General features: G+C 40.2%; 4 protein-coding genes and 1 pseudogene across 6 annotated transcripts; all 5 read left to right on the top strand.

The window, feature by feature from the left end:
• The first annotated feature begins 388 nt into the window (after nucleotides 1–388).
• On the top strand, nucleotides 389–1,870 carry LOC117538130 (gamma-crystallin M3-like). The gene is made up of 4 exons (XM_034203671.1): nucleotides 389–392; nucleotides 1,076–1,146; nucleotides 1,252–1,494; nucleotides 1,592–1,870. The coding sequence occupies exons 1-4, from the start codon at nucleotides 389–391 to the stop codon at nucleotides 1,868–1,870; spliced, it is 597 nt and encodes a 198-aa protein (XP_034059562.1).
• Nucleotides 1,871–3,690: 1,820 nt separating this feature from the next.
• LOC117538096 (gamma-crystallin M2-like) lies at nucleotides 3,691–4,521 on the top strand. Of its 2 annotated transcripts, none has more exons than XM_034203631.1 (3): nucleotides 3,691–3,743; nucleotides 3,849–4,091; nucleotides 4,189–4,521. In XM_034203631.1, the coding sequence occupies exons 1-3, from the start codon at nucleotides 3,711–3,713 to the stop codon at nucleotides 4,465–4,467; spliced, it is 555 nt and encodes a 184-aa protein (XP_034059522.1). In that variant the 5' UTR covers nucleotides 3,691–3,710; the 3' UTR covers nucleotides 4,468–4,521. The 2 variants fall into 2 exon arrangements, with proteins under 2 accessions (XP_034059522.1, XP_034059521.1); XM_034203630.1 differs by having other exon boundaries at nucleotides 4,186–4,521.
• Nucleotides 4,522–6,284: 1,763 nt separating this feature from the next.
• LOC117538099 (gamma-crystallin M2-like) lies at nucleotides 6,285–7,124 on the top strand. Of its 2 annotated transcripts, none has more exons than XM_034203634.1 (3): nucleotides 6,285–6,335; nucleotides 6,441–6,683; nucleotides 6,781–7,124. In XM_034203634.1, exons 1-3 carry the CDS (start codon nucleotides 6,303–6,305, stop codon nucleotides 7,057–7,059), a joined length of 555 nt encoding a protein of 184 aa, XP_034059525.1. In that variant the 5' UTR covers nucleotides 6,285–6,302; the 3' UTR covers nucleotides 7,060–7,124. The 2 variants fall into 2 exon arrangements, with proteins under 2 accessions (XP_034059525.1, XP_034059524.1); XM_034203633.1 differs by having other exon boundaries at nucleotides 6,308–6,335; nucleotides 6,778–7,124.
• A 1,762-nt stretch (nucleotides 7,125–8,886) lies between these two features.
• On the top strand, nucleotides 8,887–12,198 carry LOC117538097 (gamma-crystallin M2-like). Its single transcript, XM_034203632.1, has 3 exons — nucleotides 8,887–8,938; nucleotides 11,514–11,756; nucleotides 11,855–12,198. The coding sequence occupies exons 1-3, from the start codon at nucleotides 8,906–8,908 to the stop codon at nucleotides 12,131–12,133; spliced, it is 555 nt and encodes a 184-aa protein (XP_034059523.1). The 5' UTR covers nucleotides 8,887–8,905; the 3' UTR covers nucleotides 12,134–12,198.
• A 3,671-nt stretch (nucleotides 12,199–15,869) lies between these two features.
• On the top strand, nucleotides 15,870–16,647 carry LOC117538098 (annotated as a pseudogene).
• Nucleotides 16,648–17,280: the final 633 nt, after the last annotated feature.

Below are 17,280 nucleotides of genomic sequence, written 5' to 3'. Positions count from 1 at the left end.
ATTGCAATTGAGGGCCAAAACATAAACCTATACAATTGTTTTATTTATTAAGGATACTCTTGTTTTTATGTTAACAGCTAAATTGTCGATATTATTTAAATAATGTCTGAAATTAACAGCTTTGCTTATTTAACTTGGGAATTATATAGGGTGTGGGGGGAACATACCCACAATTACAGATCGACATTTACTGAAGTCAAAGTTTGGTGACATGTTATTGTTCTGACTGCCCATTATCCCAAAACATCAAGAGTTTGAAAAAAGGCCCCTTTGGACCAAAAGCCAAAACAATATGCCCGACAGCCCATTATCTCAAATACAATTGTTCATTGTTTTGAAGGCCCATTATTTGCAACATAGACACTCTCTCATCGACAAACAGAAGCACATGGGTAATTATTGTAGGTCAATCTTTATAACTGTTTCCCATTAGTCTATGAATACAAATGATGGCTTGTATATTAGTTCTGTTTTGTTTTCAGTTTTCTTATCTATAACAACTTATTCTTACTTTCAGAATACACAACATGTGTATCTGGTCAAATTGTCACTGTGTCAGATTATGCAATTGTAGGGTGATCCAATTCTTGCTGTGACTCTTCTGAGAGACCAAATAGACTACAAGTTGGTCCCCAACTAATCACAACTTAGTGTGTTTCACTACCTACGTGATGTCATTAGGAATAAGGGACTAGAGATCAACTTTTGAGAACAATAATGTAAATATGAATGAATCAGTTTGTACAAAGAAGTGTGTATCCTGTTGGCAACACCCACATCATTATTTTGCCTCTGTGTTCTTTTCTCCTATTGGTCAACATAAAGTAACACATGGAATATCATACTTGGGGGGAAAGGCAAAGAAAATACTAGTATTGTTCTCAGAATGTTGTGAAGCGTCAGATGTTGCTTCCGCTGTTGTCCACTAAAAAGTACCAGGTCCCTGAAAAATGAACAAAATCTCTCCATTCTGTGGGCTTCAATGGTAAATTGCTGAGTAGGGTGTTCTCTGAGGGGGAGGAGTCACTAATTATTTACGTTGAACAGGTATAAAAGACAAGGGTTAACCAGTTAGGATATCAGTTCACCAGCAACAGCACATCTACAGCCAACATGAGCAACACCGGCATGAACATGAGGGGCAAGGTACTTTTAGAAGTATTTTTGTAATAATCAGAAATATTACTGTTTGCAATATCACCATTTATACTTTGATAATTTATTCTAACCATTACAATTCCCTTCTTTCAGATCACCTTCTACGAGGAGAAGAACTTCCAGGGTCGTTCTTATGAGTGCATGAATGACTGTTCTGACATGACCTCCAACCTGAGCAGTGCCAGTCCTGCAGGGGTGGAGAGCGGCTGCTTCATGGTCTACGACCGTTCCAACTACATGGGAAACCAGTGCTTCATGAAGAGGGGCGAGTACTCTGACTACATGAGCATGATGGGAATGAAGGACTGCATCAAGTCTTGCCGTATGATCCCCATGGTGGGTATACAACTGTAACCGACGATTCTACTATGGGTGACCACCCCACAACTCTTTACATTAAATCATTAATTTATAATTCTTCTCCCCAAAGCAGCACAGAGGCCAGTACAGAATGAAGATCTATGAGAAGGAGAACTTCGGTGGTCAGAGTCACGAGATGATGGAGGACTGTGACAACGTCATGGACCGTTACCGCATGAACGAGTGCCAGTCCTGCAACGTGATGGACGGTCACTGGCTGATGTACGAGCAGCCCAGCTTCAGAGGTCAGATGATGTACGTCAGGCCTGGAGAGTATCGCAGCTTCAAGGACATGGGCATGAGCGGACAGAAGTTCATGAGCATGAAGCGCATCACCGATTCCTGCAACTAAATGTTAACTAAATGTTCACTGAATGTATTGAATGCTATTGAATAAATAATTTCTGCAAAATGTAAGTTTTCTCAAGCTTGTTGTCCAACTTTTCAAATTACATATTTTGAAATATTACACAAACAAATATGAGTCATGAAAAAACATATTTTTTAAAACAACTAAACACATTTTCCTCATTAAGAGTTTGAAATCTGATGACAAATGTGTTGTTAAATGTTACGGTTTAACCAAACATTCAGAGGCTTAAAACTGATCTTGATAGAAGAATTACTATTCTGGGTATATTAAATAAAAATCATAAATATTGGAAGTTAAAAATAAAAATGGAAAACTAAATTACACTACCACATGTTCAAAGCAAGGTTAAATGTATATTTAGTTTTACATAATCCACTGTGTACAAATTAGCACAAAATACTTTTAAAATATCTAGCGTAAGGTTTAAATGCAGTCAGCCTGACTAACAGCTAACACTGAACATTTCCACTGAAGGTAGCAAATGTAAACACATGTTTTTGTTTTTGCCAGTAACTATGATTTCATACCCAAGTTATTACCTAAATGATTAATTGATCCCATTAGTTTGTTAAATTATAGATAAATAGAAGACTAATTAAGCAGCTATTGTTCAGTATGTTGAATCTCGACTGAGGCTCATGAGGGTATCAAAGTTTGGAGGCAGTTGTCATACTTAACTGATTGAATGAACCTCTCATTAAGAATCATTGCAATTGAGGGCCAAAACATAAACCTATACAATTGTTTATTTATTAAGGATACTCTTGTTTTTATGTTAAAAGGTAAATTGTCGATATTATTTAAAATAAATGTCTGAAATTAACAGCTTTGCTTATTTAACTTGGGAATTATATAGGGTGTGGGGGGAGCATACCCACAATTACAGATCGACATTTACTGAAGTCAAAGTTTGGTGACATGTTATTGTTCTGACTGCCTATAATCCCAAAACATCAAGAGTTGAAAAAAAGGCCCCTTCGGACCAAAAACCAAAACAATATGCCCGACAGCCCATTATCTCAAATACAAATGTTCATTGTTTTGAAGGCCCATTATTTGCAACATAGACACGCTCTCAGCAACAAACAGAAGCACATGGGTAATTATTGTAGGTCAATCTTTATAACTGTTTCCCATTAGTCTATGAATAAAAATGATGGCTTGTATATTAGTTCTGTTTCGTTTTCAGTTTTCTCATCTATAACAACTTATTCTTACTTTCAGACTACACAACATTTGTATCTGGTCAAATTGTCACTGTCAGATTATGCAATTGTAGGGTGATCCAATTCTTGCCGTGACTCTTCTGAGAGACCTAATAGACTACAAGTTGGCCCCGAACTAATCACAGCTTAGTGTGTTTCACTACCTACGTGATGTCATTAGGAATAAAGGACTAGAGACCAACTTTTGAGAACAATAATGTAAATATGAATGAATCAGTTTGTACAAAGAAGTGTGTATCCTGTTGGCAACACCCACATCATTATTCTTGCCTCTGTGTTCTTTTCTCCTATTGGTCAACATAAAGTAACACATGGAATATCATACTTGGGGGAAAAGGCAAAGAAAATACTAGTATTTTTCTCAGAATGTTGTGAAGCGTCAGATGTTGCTTCAGCTGTTGTCCACTAAAAAGTACCAGGTCCCTGAAAAATGAACAAAATCTCTCCATTCTGTGGGCTTCAATGGTAAATTGCTGAGTAGGGTGTTCTCTGAGGGGGAGGAGTCACTAATTATTTACGTTGAACAGGTATAAAAGACAAGGGTTAACCAGTTAGGATATCAGTTCACCAGCAACAGCACATCTACAGCCAACATGAGCAACACCGGCATGAACATGAGGGGCAAGGTACTTTTAGAAGTATTTTTGTAATAATCAGAAATATTACTGTTTGCAATATCACCATTTATACTTTGATAAATTATTCTAACCATTAAAATTCCCTTCTTTCAGATCACCTTCTACGAGGAGAAGAACTTCCAGGGTCGTTCTTATGAGTGCATGAATGACTGTTCTGACATGACCTCCAACCTGAGCAGGTGCCAGTCCTGCAGGGTGGAGAGCGGCTGCTTCATGGTCTACGATCGTTCCAACTACATGGGAAACCAGTGCTTCATGAAGAGGGGCGAGTACTCCGACTACATGAGCATGATGGGAATGAGGGACTGCATCAAGTCTTGCCGTATGATCCCCATGGTGGGTATACAACTGTAACCGACGATTCTACTATGGGTGACCACCCCACAACTCTTTACATTAAATCATTAATTTATAATTATTCTCCCCAAAGCAGCACAGAGGCCAGTACAGGATGAAGATCTATGAGAAGGAGAACTTCGGTGGTCAGAGTCACGAGATGATGGAGGACTGTGACAACGTCATGGACCGTTACCGCATGAACGAGTGCCAGTCCTGCAACGTGATGGACGGTCACTGGCTGATGTACGAGCAGCCCCAGTTCAGAGGCAAGATGATGTACATGAGGCCCGGAGAGTACAGGAACTTCATGGACATGGGCATGAGCGGCCAGAGGTTCATGAGCATGAGGCGCATCACCGATTCCTGCAACTAAATGTTAACTGAATGTATTGAATGCTATTGAATAAATAATTTCTGCAAAATGTAAGTTTTCTCAAGCTTGTTCTCCAACTTTTCAAATTACATATTTTGAAATATTACACACAAAAATATGAGTCATGAAAAAACATATTTTTTAAAACAACTAAACACATTTTCCTCATTAAGAGTTTGAAATCTGATGACAAAATGTGTTGTTAAATGTTACGGTTTAACCAAACATTCAGAGGCTTAAAATTGATCTTGATAGAAGAATTACTATTCTGGGTATATTAAATAAAAATCATAAATATTGGAAGTTAAAAATAAAAATAAAAAAGGAAAACTAAATTACACTACCACATGTTCAAAGCAAGGTTAAATGTATATTTAGTTTGACATAATCCACTGTGTACAAATTAGCACAAAATACTTTAAAAATATCTAGCGTAAGGTTTAAATGCAGTCAGCCTGACTAAAAGCTAACACTGAACATTTCCACTGAAGGTAGCAAATGTAAACACATTTTTTTGTTTTTGCCAGTAACTATGATTTCATACCCAAGTTATTACCTAAATGATTAATTGATCCCATTAGTTTGTTAAATTATGGATAAATAGAAGACTAATTAAGCAGCTATTGTTCAGTATGTTGAATCTCGACTGAGGCTCATGAGGGTATCAAAGTTTGGAGGCAGTTGTCATGCTCAACTGATTGAATGAACCTCTCATTAAGAATCATTGCAATTGAGGGCCAAAACATAAACCTATACAATTGTTTATTTATTAAGGATACTCTTGTTTTTATGTTAAAAAGTAAATTGTCGATATTATTTAAAATAAATGTCTGAAATTAACAGCTTTGCTTATTTAACTTGGGAATTATATAGGGTGTGGGGGGAGCATACCCACAATTACAGATCGACATTTACTGAAGTCAAAGTTTGGTGACATGTTATTGTTCTGACTGCCTATAATCCCAAAACATCAAGAGTTGAAAAAAGCCCCTTTGGACCAAAAGCCAAAACAATATGCCCGACAGACCATTATCTCAAATACAAATGTTCATTGTTTTGAAGACCCATTATTTGCAACATAGACACTCTCTCAGCAACAAACAGAAGCACATGAATAATTATTGTAGGTCAATCTTTATAACTGTTTCCCATTAGTCTATGAATAAAAATGATGGCTTGTATATTAGTTCTGTTTTGTTTTCAGTTTTCTTATCTATAAAAAATTATTCTTACTTTCAGACTACACAACATTTGTATCTGGTCAAATTGTCACTGTGTCAGATTATGCAATTGTAGGGTGATCCAATTCTTGCTGTGACTCTTCTGAGAGACCTAATAGACTACAAATTGGTCCCCAACTAATCACAGCTTAGTGTGTTTCACTACCTACGTGATGTCATTAGGAATAAGGGACTAGAGACCAACTTTTGAGAACAATAATGTAAATATGAATGAATCAGTTTGTACAAAGAAGTGTGTATCCTGTTGGCAACACCCACATCATTATTTTGCCTCTGTGTTATTTTCTCCTATTGGTCAACATAAAGTAACACATGGAATATCATACTTGGGGGGAAAGGCAAAGAAAATACTAGTATTGTTCTCAGAATGTTGTGAAGCGTCAGATGTTGCTTCAGCTGTTGTCCACTAAAAAGTACCAGGTCCCTGAAAAATGAACAAAATCTCTCCATTCTGTGGGCTTCAATGGTAAGTTGCTGAGTAGGGTGTTCTCTGAGGGGGAGGAGTCACTAATTATTTACGTTGAACAGGTATAAAAGACAAGGGTTAACCAGTTAGGATATCAGTTCACCAGCAACAGCACATTTACAGCCAACATGACCAACACCGGCATGAACATGAGGGGCAAGGTACTTTTAGAAGTATTTTTGTAATAATCAGAAATATTACTGTTTGCAATATCACCATTTATACTTTGATAAATTATTCTAACCATTAAAATTCCCTTCTTTCAGATCACCTTCTACGAGGAGAAGAACTTCCAGGGTCGTTCTTATGAGTGCATGAATGACTGTTCTGACATGACCTCCAACCTGAGCAGGTGCCAGTCCTGCAGGGTGGAGAGCGGCTGCTTCATGGTCTACGATCGTTCCAACTACATGGGAAACCAGTGCTTCATGAAGAGGGGCGAGTACTCCGACTACATGAGCATGATGGGAATGAGGGACTGCATCAAGTCTTGCCGTATGATCCCCATGGTGGGTATACAACTGTAACCGACGATTCTACTATGGGTGACCACCCCACAACTCTTTACATTAAATCATTAATTTATAATTATTCTCCCCAAAGCAGCACAGAGGCCAGTACAGGATGAAGATCTATGAGAAGGAGAACTTCGGTGGTCAGAGTCACGAGATGATGGAGGACTGTGACAACGTCATGGACCGTTACCGCATGAACGAGTGCCAGTCCTGCAACGTGATGGACGGTCACTGGCTGATGTACGAGCAGCCCCAGTTCAGAGGCAAGATGATGTACATGAGGCCCGGAGAGTACAGGAACTTCATGGACATGGGCATGAGCGGCCAGAGGTTCATGAGCATGAGGCGCATCACCGATTCCTGCAACTAAATGTTAACTAAATGTTCACTGAATGTATTGAATGCTATTGAATAAATAATTTCTGCAAAATGTAAGTTTTCTCAAGCTTGTTGTCCAACTTTTCAAATTACATATTTTGAAATATTACACACAAAAATATGAGTCATGAAAAAACATATTTTTTAAAACAACTAAACACATTTTCCTCATTAAGAGTTTGAAATCGGATGACAAAATGTGTTGTTAAATGTTACGGTTTAACCAAACATTCAGAGGCTTAAAATTGATCTTGATAGAAGAATTACTATTCTGGGTATATTAAATAAAAATCATAAATATTGGAAGTTAAAAATAAAAATAAAAAAGGAAAACTAAATTACACTACCACATGTTCAAAGCAAGGTTAAATGTATATTTAGTTTTACATAATCCACTGTGTACAAATTAGCACAAAATACTTAAAAAATATCTAGCGTAAGGTTTAAATGCAGTCAGCCTGACTAACAGCTAACACTGAACATTTCCACTGAAGGTAGCAAATGTAAACACATTTTTTTGTTTTTGCCAGTAACTATGATTTCATACCCAAGTTATTACCTAAATGATTAATTGATCCCATTAGTTTGTTAAATTATGGATAAATAGAAGACTAATTAAGCAGCTATTGTTCAGTATGTTGAATCTCGACTGAGGCTCATGAGGGTATCAAAGTTTGGAGGCAGTTGTCATACTCAACTGATTGAATGAACCTCTCATTAAGAATCATTGCAATTGAGGGCCAAAACATAAACCTATACAATTGTTTATTTATTAAGGATACTCTTGTTTTTATGTTAAAAGGTCAATTGTCGATATTATTTAAAATAAATGTCTGAAATTAACAGCTTTGCTTATTTAACTTGGGAATTATATAGGGTGTGGGGGGAGCATACCCACAATTACAGATTGACATTTACTGAAGTCAAAGTTTGGTGACATGTTATTGTTCTTACTGCCTATAATCCCAAAACATCAAGAGTTGAAAAAAAGGCCCTTCGAACCAAAAGCCAAAACAATATGCCCGACAGCCCATTATCTCAAATACAAATGTTCATTGTTTTGAAGGCCCATTATTTGCAACATAGACACTCTCTCATCGACAAACAGAAACACATGGGTAATTATTGTTAGGTCAATCTTTATAACTGTTTCCCATTAGTCTATGAATAAAAATGATGGCTTGTATATTAGTTCTGTTTTGTTTTCAGTTTTTTTATCTATAACAACTTATTCTTACTTTCAGACTACACAACATTTGTATCTGGTCAAATTGTCACTGTCAGATTATGCAATTGTAGGGTGATCCAATTCTTGCTGTGACTCTTCTGAGAGACCTAATAGACTACAAGTTGGCCCCGAACTAATCACAGCTTAGTGTGTTTCACTACCTACGTGATGTCATTAGGAATAAGGAACTAGAGACCAACTTTTGAGAACAATAATGTAAATATGAATTAATCAGTTTGTAGAAAGAAGTGTGTATCCTGTTGGCAACACCCACATCATTATTTTGCCTCTGTGTTCTTTTCTCCTATTGGTCAACATAAAGTAACACATGGAATATCATACTTGGGGGAAAAGGCAAAGAAAATACTAGTATTGTTCTCAGAATGTTGTGAAGTGTCAGATGTTGCTTCAGCTGTTGTCCACTAAAAAGTACCAGGTCCCTGAAAAATGAACAAAATCTCTCCATTCTGTGGGCTTCAATGGTAAGTTGCTGAGTAGGGTGTTCTCTGAGGGGGAGGAGTCACTAATTATTTACATTGAACAGGTATAAAAGACAAGGGTTAACCAGTTAGGATATCAGTTCACCAGCAACAGCACATCTACAGCCAACATGAGCAACACCGGCATGAACATGAGGGGCAAGGTACTTTTAGAAGTCTTTTTGTAACAATCAGAAATTACTGTTTGCAATATCACCATTTATACTTTGATATAGGAGGAACGGCCCCCCTGATCTGAACCGGAGTGGTGGTTTGTTACTGGACTTCTGTGCTAGTCATGGATTGGCCATAACAAACACCATGTTCGAACATAAGGATGCTCATAAGTGTACGTGGTACCAGAGCACCCTAGGCAGAAGGTCCATGATCGATTTCGTTATCGTATCATCGGACCTGAGGCCGTATGTTTTGGACACTCGGGTAAAGAGAGGGGCAGAGTTGTCAACTAATCACCATCTGGTGGTGAGTTGGGTCGAGTGGCGGCGGAAGCCTCTGGATAGACCTGGTAAGCCCAAACGTGTAGTTCGGGTGAACTGGGAACGTCTGGAGGAGGCCCAAGTTCAGGAGGCCTTCAACTCACACCTACGGCGGAGCTTTTCGGGCATTCCTGTGGAGGTTGGGGACATTGAACCAGAGTGGTCGGTGTTCAAAGCCTCTATTGCCGAAGCCGCGGCGGGGAGCTGTGGTCTCAAGGTACTAGGTGCCTCAAGGGGCGGTAACCCTCGAACCTCCTGGTGGACACCGGTGGTCAGGGAAGCCGTCCGACTGAAGAAGGAGGCCATCAGGGATTTGTTATCCCGGGGGACTCCCGAGGCAGTTACAAGGTACCGACAGGCCCGAAGGGCAGCAGCCTCATCCGTGGCCAAGGCAAAGCAGCGGGTGTGGGAGAAGTTCGGAGAAGACATGGAAAAGGACTTTCGGGCGGCACCAAAGTTGTTCTGGAAAACTGTCCGACACCTCAGGAGGGGGAAGCAGGGAACCATCCAAGCTGTGTACAGTAAGGATGGGACGTTGTTGACCTCAACTGATGGAGTGTTAGGGGCGTTGGAAGGAACACTTTGAGGAACTCCTGAACCCGACAACTCCGCCCTCTATGTTAGAGGCAGAGCTGGAGTATGACGGGGGATCAAACACCAATCTCCCGGGGGGAGGTCATTGAGGTCGTCAAACAACTCCACAGTGGCAAAGCCCCGGGGGTGGATGAGATCCGCCCAGAAATGCTGAAGGCTCTGGGTGTTGAGGGTCTGTCATGGTTGACACGTCTCATCAACATTGCGTGGAAGTCGGAAACAGTACTGAAGGAGTGGCAGACCGGAGTGGTGGTTCCCCTTTTTAAAAAGGGGGATCAGAGGGTGTGTGCCAATTACAGAGGCATCACACTACTCAGCCTCCCCGGGAAAGTTCACTCTCAGGTACTCGAAAGGAGGGTCAGGCCGATTGTCGAACCTCAGATTGAGGAGGAACAATGCGGATTCCGTCCTGGTCGTGGAACGACGGATCAATTTTTTACTCTCGCAAGGATCCTGGAGGGGGCCTGGGAGTACGCTTATCCGGTCTACATGTGTTTTGTAGACTTGGAGAAGGCGTATGACCGAGTTCCCAGGGAGTTACTGTGGGAGGTGCTGCGGGAGTATGGGGTGAGGGGGTCTCTACTCAGGGCCATCCAATCTCTGTACTCCCAAAGCGAGAGCTGTGTCCGGGTCCTCGGCAGTAAGTCGGACCCATTTCCGGTGAGGGTTGGCCTCCGCCAGGGCTGCGCTTTGTCACCAATCCTGTTTGTAATATACATGGATCGGATTTTGAAGCGTAGTCATGGGGGAGGGGGTCTGCAGTTCGGTGGACTAAGGATTGCACCACTGCTTTTTGCAGATGATGTGGTTCTTATGGCTTCATCGGTCTGCGACCTTCAGCACTCACTGGATCGGTTCGCAACCGAGTGTGAAGCGGCTGGGATGAGGATCAGCACCTCCAAATCTGAGGCCATGGTTCTCAGCAGGAAACCGATGGACTGTCCACTCCAAGTAGGGAATGAGTCCTTACCCCAAGTGAAGGAGTTCAAGTATCTCGGGGTCTTGTTCTCGAGTGAGGGAACAATGGAGCGTGAGATGGGCCGGAGAATCGGAGCAGCGGGAGCGGTACTGCAGTCGCCTTACCGCACCGTTGTGACGAAAAGGGAGCTGAGCCAGAAGGCAAAGCTCTCTGTCGACCAGGCCATTTTCGTTCCTACCCTCACCTATGGTCATGAAGGATGGGTCATGACCGAAAGAACGAGATCGCGGATACAAGCGGCCGAGATGGGTTTTCTCCGCAGGGTGGCTGGTGTCTCCCTTAGGGATAAGGTGAGAAGTTCGGTCATCCGGGAGGGACTTGGAGTTGAGCCGCTCCTCCTTCGCGTCGAAAGGAGCCAGTTGAGGTGGTTCGGGCACCTAGTTAGGATGCCACCTGGGCGCTTCCCTAGGGAGGTGTTCCAGGCACGTCCAGCTGGGAAGAGACCAAGGGGTAGACCTAGGACCAGGTGGAGGGATTATATCTCTTCGCTGGCCTGGGAGCGCCTTTGGATCCCCCAGTCAGAGCTGGTTGATGTCGCCAGGGAAAAGAAAGTTTGGGGCTCTCTGCTGGAACTGCTACCCCCGCGACCTGACCACAGATAAGCGGGAGAAGTTGGATGGATGGATACTTTGATAATTTATTCTAACCATTACAATTCCCTTCTTTCAGATCACCTTTTACGAGGAGAAGAACTTCCAGGGTCGTTCTTATGAGTGCATGAATGACTGTTCTGACATGACCTCCAACCTGAGCAGGTGCCAGTCCTGCAGGGTGGAGAGTGGCTGCTTCATGGTCTACGATCGTTCCAACTACATGGGAAACCAGTGCTTCATGAAGAGGGGCGAGTACTCCGACTACATGAGCATGATGGGAATGAAGGACTGCGTCAAGTCTTGCCGTATGATCCCCATGGTGGGTATAAAACTGTAATCGTAAGATTCTACTATGGGTGACCACCGCACAACTTTTTACATTAAATCATTAATTTATACTTCTTCTCCCCAAAGCAGCACAGAGGCCAGTACAGGATGAAGATCTATGAGAAGGAGAACTTCGGTGGTCAGAGTCACGAGATGATGGAGGACTGTGACAACGTCATGGACCGTTACCGCATGAACGAGTGCCAGTCCTGCAACGTGATGGACGGTCACTGGCTGATGTACGAGCAGCCCCAGTTCAGAGGCAAGATGATGTACATGAGGCCCGGAGAGTACAGGAACTTCATGGACATGGGCATGAGCGGCCAGAGGTTCATGAGCATGAGGCGCATCACCGATTCCTGCAACTAAATGTTAACTAAATGTTCACTGAATGTATTGAATGCTATTGAATAAATAATTTCTGCAAAATGTAAGTTTTCTCAAGCTTGTTGTCCAACTTTTAAAATTACATATTTTTAAATATTACACAAAAAAATATGAGTCATGAAAAAACATATTTTTTAAAACAACTAAACACATTTTCCTCATTAAGAGTTTGAAATCTGATGACAAAATGTGTTGTTAAATGTTACGGTTTAACCAAACATTCAGAGGCTTACAATTGATCTTGATAGAAGAATTACTATTCTGGGTATATTAAATAAAAATCATAAATATTGGAAGTTAAAAATTAAAATTAAAAAGGAAAACTAAATTACACTACCACATGTTCAAAGCAAGGTTAAATGTATATTTAGTTTTACATAATCCACTGTGTACAAATTAGCACAAAATACTTAAAAAATATCTAGCGTAAGGTTTAAATGCAGTCAGCCTGACTAACAGCTAACACTGAACATTTCCACTGAAGGTAGCAAATGTAAACACATTTTTTAGTTTTTGCCAGTAACTATGATTTCATACCCAAGTTATTACCTAAATGATTAATTGATCACATTAGTTTGTTAAATTATGGATAAATAGAAGACTAATTAAGCAGCTATTGTTCAGTATGTTGAATCTCGACTGAGGCTCATGAGGGTATCAAAGTTTGGAGGCAGTTGTCATACTCAACTGATTGAATGAACCTCTCATTAAGAATCATTGCAATTGAGGGCCAAAACATAAACCTATACAATTGTTTATTTATTAAGGATACTCTTGTTTTTATGTTAAAAGGTCAATTGTCGATATTATTTAAAATAAATGTCTGAAATTAACAGCTTTGCTTATTTAACTTGGGAATTATATAGGGTGTGGGGGGAGCCAGAGATGTTCACAAGTCTTTTTTTGCAAGTCCAAGTCAAGTCTCAAGTCTTTGGTCACGAGTCCAAGTCAAGTCTCAAGTCTTTGTGGGGTGAGACTTGATCAAGTCTCAAGTCTTTGGTCACGAGTCCAAGTCAAGTCTCAAGTCTCTAAAAAATAAAAGTCTCATGTCTCTTCTGGTTGTAATAAGCCTTCTATTGTCTGCTGCTATCCAGTCTGTTAAGAATACTGCACAGCTATATCTAAGAAATGCAAAGCATTTACTGTATTATTATCACTCCTATATCTATTAGCATACAGTATCAGTACTGATTAGTTGTTTGTTATATGATCACTTTAAACAGGCTATTGCAATGCAATATGAGGAAAAACATCACAGTTTAGCTAAATGCAAACAACTTATAAGCAAAACACTTCAGAATCAGAAATCAGTATCACAAATACTTTATTAATCCCCCGCAGGGAAACTGTGTTAAAAGTACTTAAAAGTAAACATTTGTTCTGTGCCATTTGCAACTAAAAAACTATTGCTGCAATATTATCTGAAATATACTGAACTGGTGATATTAAAACATGACCTGTTCCAAAAGAGATATCTACCATTAACACCATTTACCAGCCAAATGCTGGTAAATCATGCAAGTGGCTGGTAGGCCTACTGTATGTTGCACGCACCAGCCAAAAATAACAATGCCAATCTATTGAGTGGCTGGTAAAATTTCAACATTCACTAGGCTAGCCATTTGGCCAGTGGACAAAAATGTTCAAATTTGACCTCTGCAACCGTATTGTTTAATTACACTGGGTCTCTAATGACATCTTTTAAATCTACTATAAATAAACATATTCCTCTATCCTCTCACTCAAACCCAGTGTAATGGTAACCTGATAAACCTGTTACATTAACGTTACGTGGTCAACAATAAACCTGTAACCTGCCTATAAACCGACAGATGTATTTATGTATGTAACTATGTATTTTTCTACGTTTAACGTTAGCCAGTAGATGGTGGCAGCAGAACGTAATGATTAACGTTACCGACCTTTTTTATGTCATGTCAAGAGTTGGATGTCAACGCCACTCAACGCAAACAAGTGTGACGAGCAAACATTCACTCATCTTTTCAAATATTCAGTTACAAAGCTAGTAGCAAGCTAAGTTAACATTACATAGCTGATGCTGAGCTAAACATGTTTGCTAACCGTCCATATGCGTTAATGTGACTGACCTCTCCGGGTGAGTTTTCAAGTGCCTGATGACATTTGACGTTGTTGCACCAGCATCCTTGATTTTAATATTGCGGACTTTGCAGTGTGCGCTCCTTTTGTTGGTGCCGCCGGCGTTTTGTTCGAAGTTTTTTATAGTTGAACCTAATTACAAGCGGTACAGCTGCAGGTGTGCCGCCGGTCGCCATGGTGTTACCATGATGTTAATGTTAAAGTTAAAGGTGGGGTAGGTAAGTTTGAGAAACCGGCTCGAGATACACTTTTTGTTATATTCCATGGAATGCTCTTAACATCCCGATAGCCGGCCTGGCTAAAGTAACTGGATGGCCTACCTGCCTGTTAGCCTTCCATCGGGGCACAAACTTATCTCGTGCCCTCATTGGTCATGTGCGCGTTCGTGTGTGTTGGAGGAGGGGCTCTGTGAGGAAGTGGCAGATTTTCTCCGGTTGTGTATTTTCAAATTCTAGCGATCTCGAGCCGGTTTCTCAAACTTACCTACCCCACCTTTAATACGCCAAAAATAGAAAACACAATGATTGTTCACGAGTCCCAAAACACGAGTCCAAGTCGAGTCCGAAGTCTTTTGAGCAGGAGTCCAAGTCAAGTCTGAAGTCTCTGTGTGTGCGACTTAAGTGCGACTCGAGTCCGAGTCACAGACTCGAGTCCCCATCTCTGGGGGGAGCATACCCACAATTACAGATCGACATTTACTGAAGTCAAAGTTTGGTGACATGTTATTGTTCTGACTGCCCATTATCCCAAAACATCAAGAGTTGAAAAAAGGCCCCTTAGGACCAAAAGCCAAAACAATATGCCCGACAGCCCATTATCTCAAATACAATTGTTCATTGTTTTGAAGGCCCATTATTTGCAACATAGACACTCTCTCAGCAACAAACAGAAGCACATGGGTAATTATTTTAGGTCAATCTTTATAACTGTTTCCCATTAGTCTATGAATAAAAATGATGGCTTGTATATTAGTTCTGTTTTGTTTTCAGTTTTCTTATCTATAACAACTTATTCTTACTTTCAGAATACACAACATTTGTATCTGGTCAAATTGTCACTGTGTCAGATTATGCAATTGTAGGGTGATCCAATTCTTGCTGTGACTCTTCTGAGAGACCTAATAGACTACAAGTTGGCCCCGAACTAATCACAGCTTAGTGTGTTTCATTACCTACGTGATGTCATTAGGAATAAGGGACTAGAGACCAACGTTTGAGAACAATAATGTAAATATGAATGAATCAGTTTGTACAAAGAAGTGTGTATCCTGTTGGCAACACCCACATCATTATTTTGCCTCTGTGTTATTTTCTCCTATTGGTCAACATAAAGTAACACATGGAATATCATACTTGGGGGAAAAGGCAAAGAAAATACTAGTATTGTTCTCAGAATGTTGTGAAGCGTCAGATGTTGCTTCAGCTGTTGTCCACTAAAAAGTACCAGGTCCCTGAAAAATGAACAAAATCTCTCCATTCTGTGGGCTTCAATGGTAAGTTGCTGAGTAGGGTGTTCTCTGAGGGGGAGGAGTCAATAATTATTTACGTGGAACAGGTATAAAAGACAAGGGTTAACCAGTTAGGATATCAGTTCACCAGCAACAGCACATCTACAGCCAACATGAGCAACACCGGCATGAACATGAGGGGCAAGGTACTTTCAGAAGTTTTTTTGTAACAATCAGAAATTACTGTTTGCAATATCATCATTTATACTTTGATAATTTATTCTAACCATTAAAATTCCCTGCTTTCAGATCACCTTCTACGAGGAGAAGAACTTCCAGGGTCGTTCTTATGAGTGCATGAATGACTGTTCTGACATGACCTCCAACCTGAGCAGGTGCCAGTCCTGCAGGGTGGAGAGCGGCTGCTTCATGGTCTACGACCGTTCCAACTACATGGGAAACCAGTGCTTCATGAAGAGGGGCGAGAGTACTCCGACTTCATGAGCATGATGGGAATGAGGGGACTGCATCAAGTCTTGCCGTATGATCCCCATGGTGGGTATACAACTGTAACCGACGATTCTACTATGGGTGACCACCCCACAACTCTTTACATTAAATCATTAATTTATAATTCTTCTCCCCAAAGCAGCACAGAGGCCAGTACAGGATGAAGATCTATGAGAAGGAGAACTTCGGTGGTCAGAGTCACGAGATGATGGAGGACTGTGACAACGTCATGGACCGTTACCGCATGAACGAGTGCCAGTCCTGCAACGTGATGGACGGTCACTGGCTGATGTACGAGCAGCCCCAGTTCAGAGGCAAGATGATGTACATGAGGCCCGGAGAGTACAGGAACTTCATGGACATGGGCATGAGCGGCCAAAGGTTCATGAGCATGAGGCGTATCACCGATTCCTGCAACTAAATGTTAACTAAATGTTCACTGAATGTATTGAATGCTATTGAATAAATAATTTCTGCAAAATGTAAGTTTTCTCAAGCTTGTTGTCCAACTTTTAAAATTACATATTTTTAAATATTACACCAAAAAATATGAGTCGTGAAAAAACATATATTTTTTAAAACAACTAAACTCGTTTTCATCATTAAGAGTTTGAAATCTGATGACAAAATGTGTTGTTAAATGTTACGGTTTAACCAAACATTCAGAGGCTTACAATTGATCTTGATAGAAGGATTAGTATTCTGGGTATATTAAATAAAAAATCATAAATATTGGAAGCTAAAAATAAAAATATAAAACTAAATTACACTACCACATGTTCAAAGTAAGGTTAAATGCATATTTAGTTTTACATAATCCACTGTGTACAAATTACCACAAAATACTTTAAAAATATCTAGCGTAAGGTTTAAATGCAGTCAGCCTGACTAACAGCTAACAATGAACATTTCCACTGAAGGTAGCAAATGTAAACACATTTTTTAGTTTTTGCCAGTAACTACACTGAACAAAAATATAAATGCAACACTTTTGTTTTTGCTCCCATTTCTCATGAGATGAACTCAAAGATCTAAAACATTTTCTATATACACA

This window comes from Gymnodraco acuticeps, unplaced genomic scaffold, assembly GCF_902827175.1.
Source record: "Gymnodraco acuticeps unplaced genomic scaffold, fGymAcu1.1, whole genome shotgun sequence".
NCBI classification, from domain to species: Eukaryota; Metazoa; Chordata; class Actinopteri; order Perciformes; family Bathydraconidae; genus Gymnodraco; species Gymnodraco acuticeps.
Note: the sequence above shows the minus strand (reverse complement) of the source record. Positions and strands in the feature narration are given on the sequence as shown.

Coding starts and splice junctions, on each gene's coding strand:
- LOC117538130 (XM_034203671.1), top strand. Junction 1,147..1,251: donor GCATGAACATGAGGGGCAAG/GTACTTTTAGAA, acceptor CCCTTCTTTCAG/ATCACCTTCTACGAGGAGAA. Junction 1,495..1,591: donor CTTGCCGTATGATCCCCATG/GTGGGTATACAA, acceptor TCCCCAAAGCAG/CACAGAGGCCAGTACAGAAT.
- LOC117538096 (XM_034203630.1), top strand. CDS start 3,711: ATGAGCAACACCGGCATGAACATGAGGGGCAAG. Junction 3,744..3,848: donor GCATGAACATGAGGGGCAAG/GTACTTTTAGAA, acceptor CCCTTCTTTCAG/ATCACCTTCTACGAGGAGAA. Junction 4,092..4,185: donor CTTGCCGTATGATCCCCATG/GTGGGTATACAA, acceptor TTCTCCCCAAAG/CAGCACAGAGGCCAGTACAG.
- LOC117538099 (XM_034203634.1), top strand. CDS start 6,303: ATGACCAACACCGGCATGAACATGAGGGGCAAG. Junction 6,336..6,440: donor GCATGAACATGAGGGGCAAG/GTACTTTTAGAA, acceptor CCCTTCTTTCAG/ATCACCTTCTACGAGGAGAA. Junction 6,684..6,780: donor CTTGCCGTATGATCCCCATG/GTGGGTATACAA, acceptor TCCCCAAAGCAG/CACAGAGGCCAGTACAGGAT.
- LOC117538097 (XM_034203632.1), top strand. CDS start 8,906: ATGAGCAACACCGGCATGAACATGAGGGGCAAG. Junction 8,939..11,513: donor GCATGAACATGAGGGGCAAG/GTACTTTTAGAA, acceptor CCCTTCTTTCAG/ATCACCTTTTACGAGGAGAA. Junction 11,757..11,854: donor CTTGCCGTATGATCCCCATG/GTGGGTATAAAA, acceptor TCCCCAAAGCAG/CACAGAGGCCAGTACAGGAT.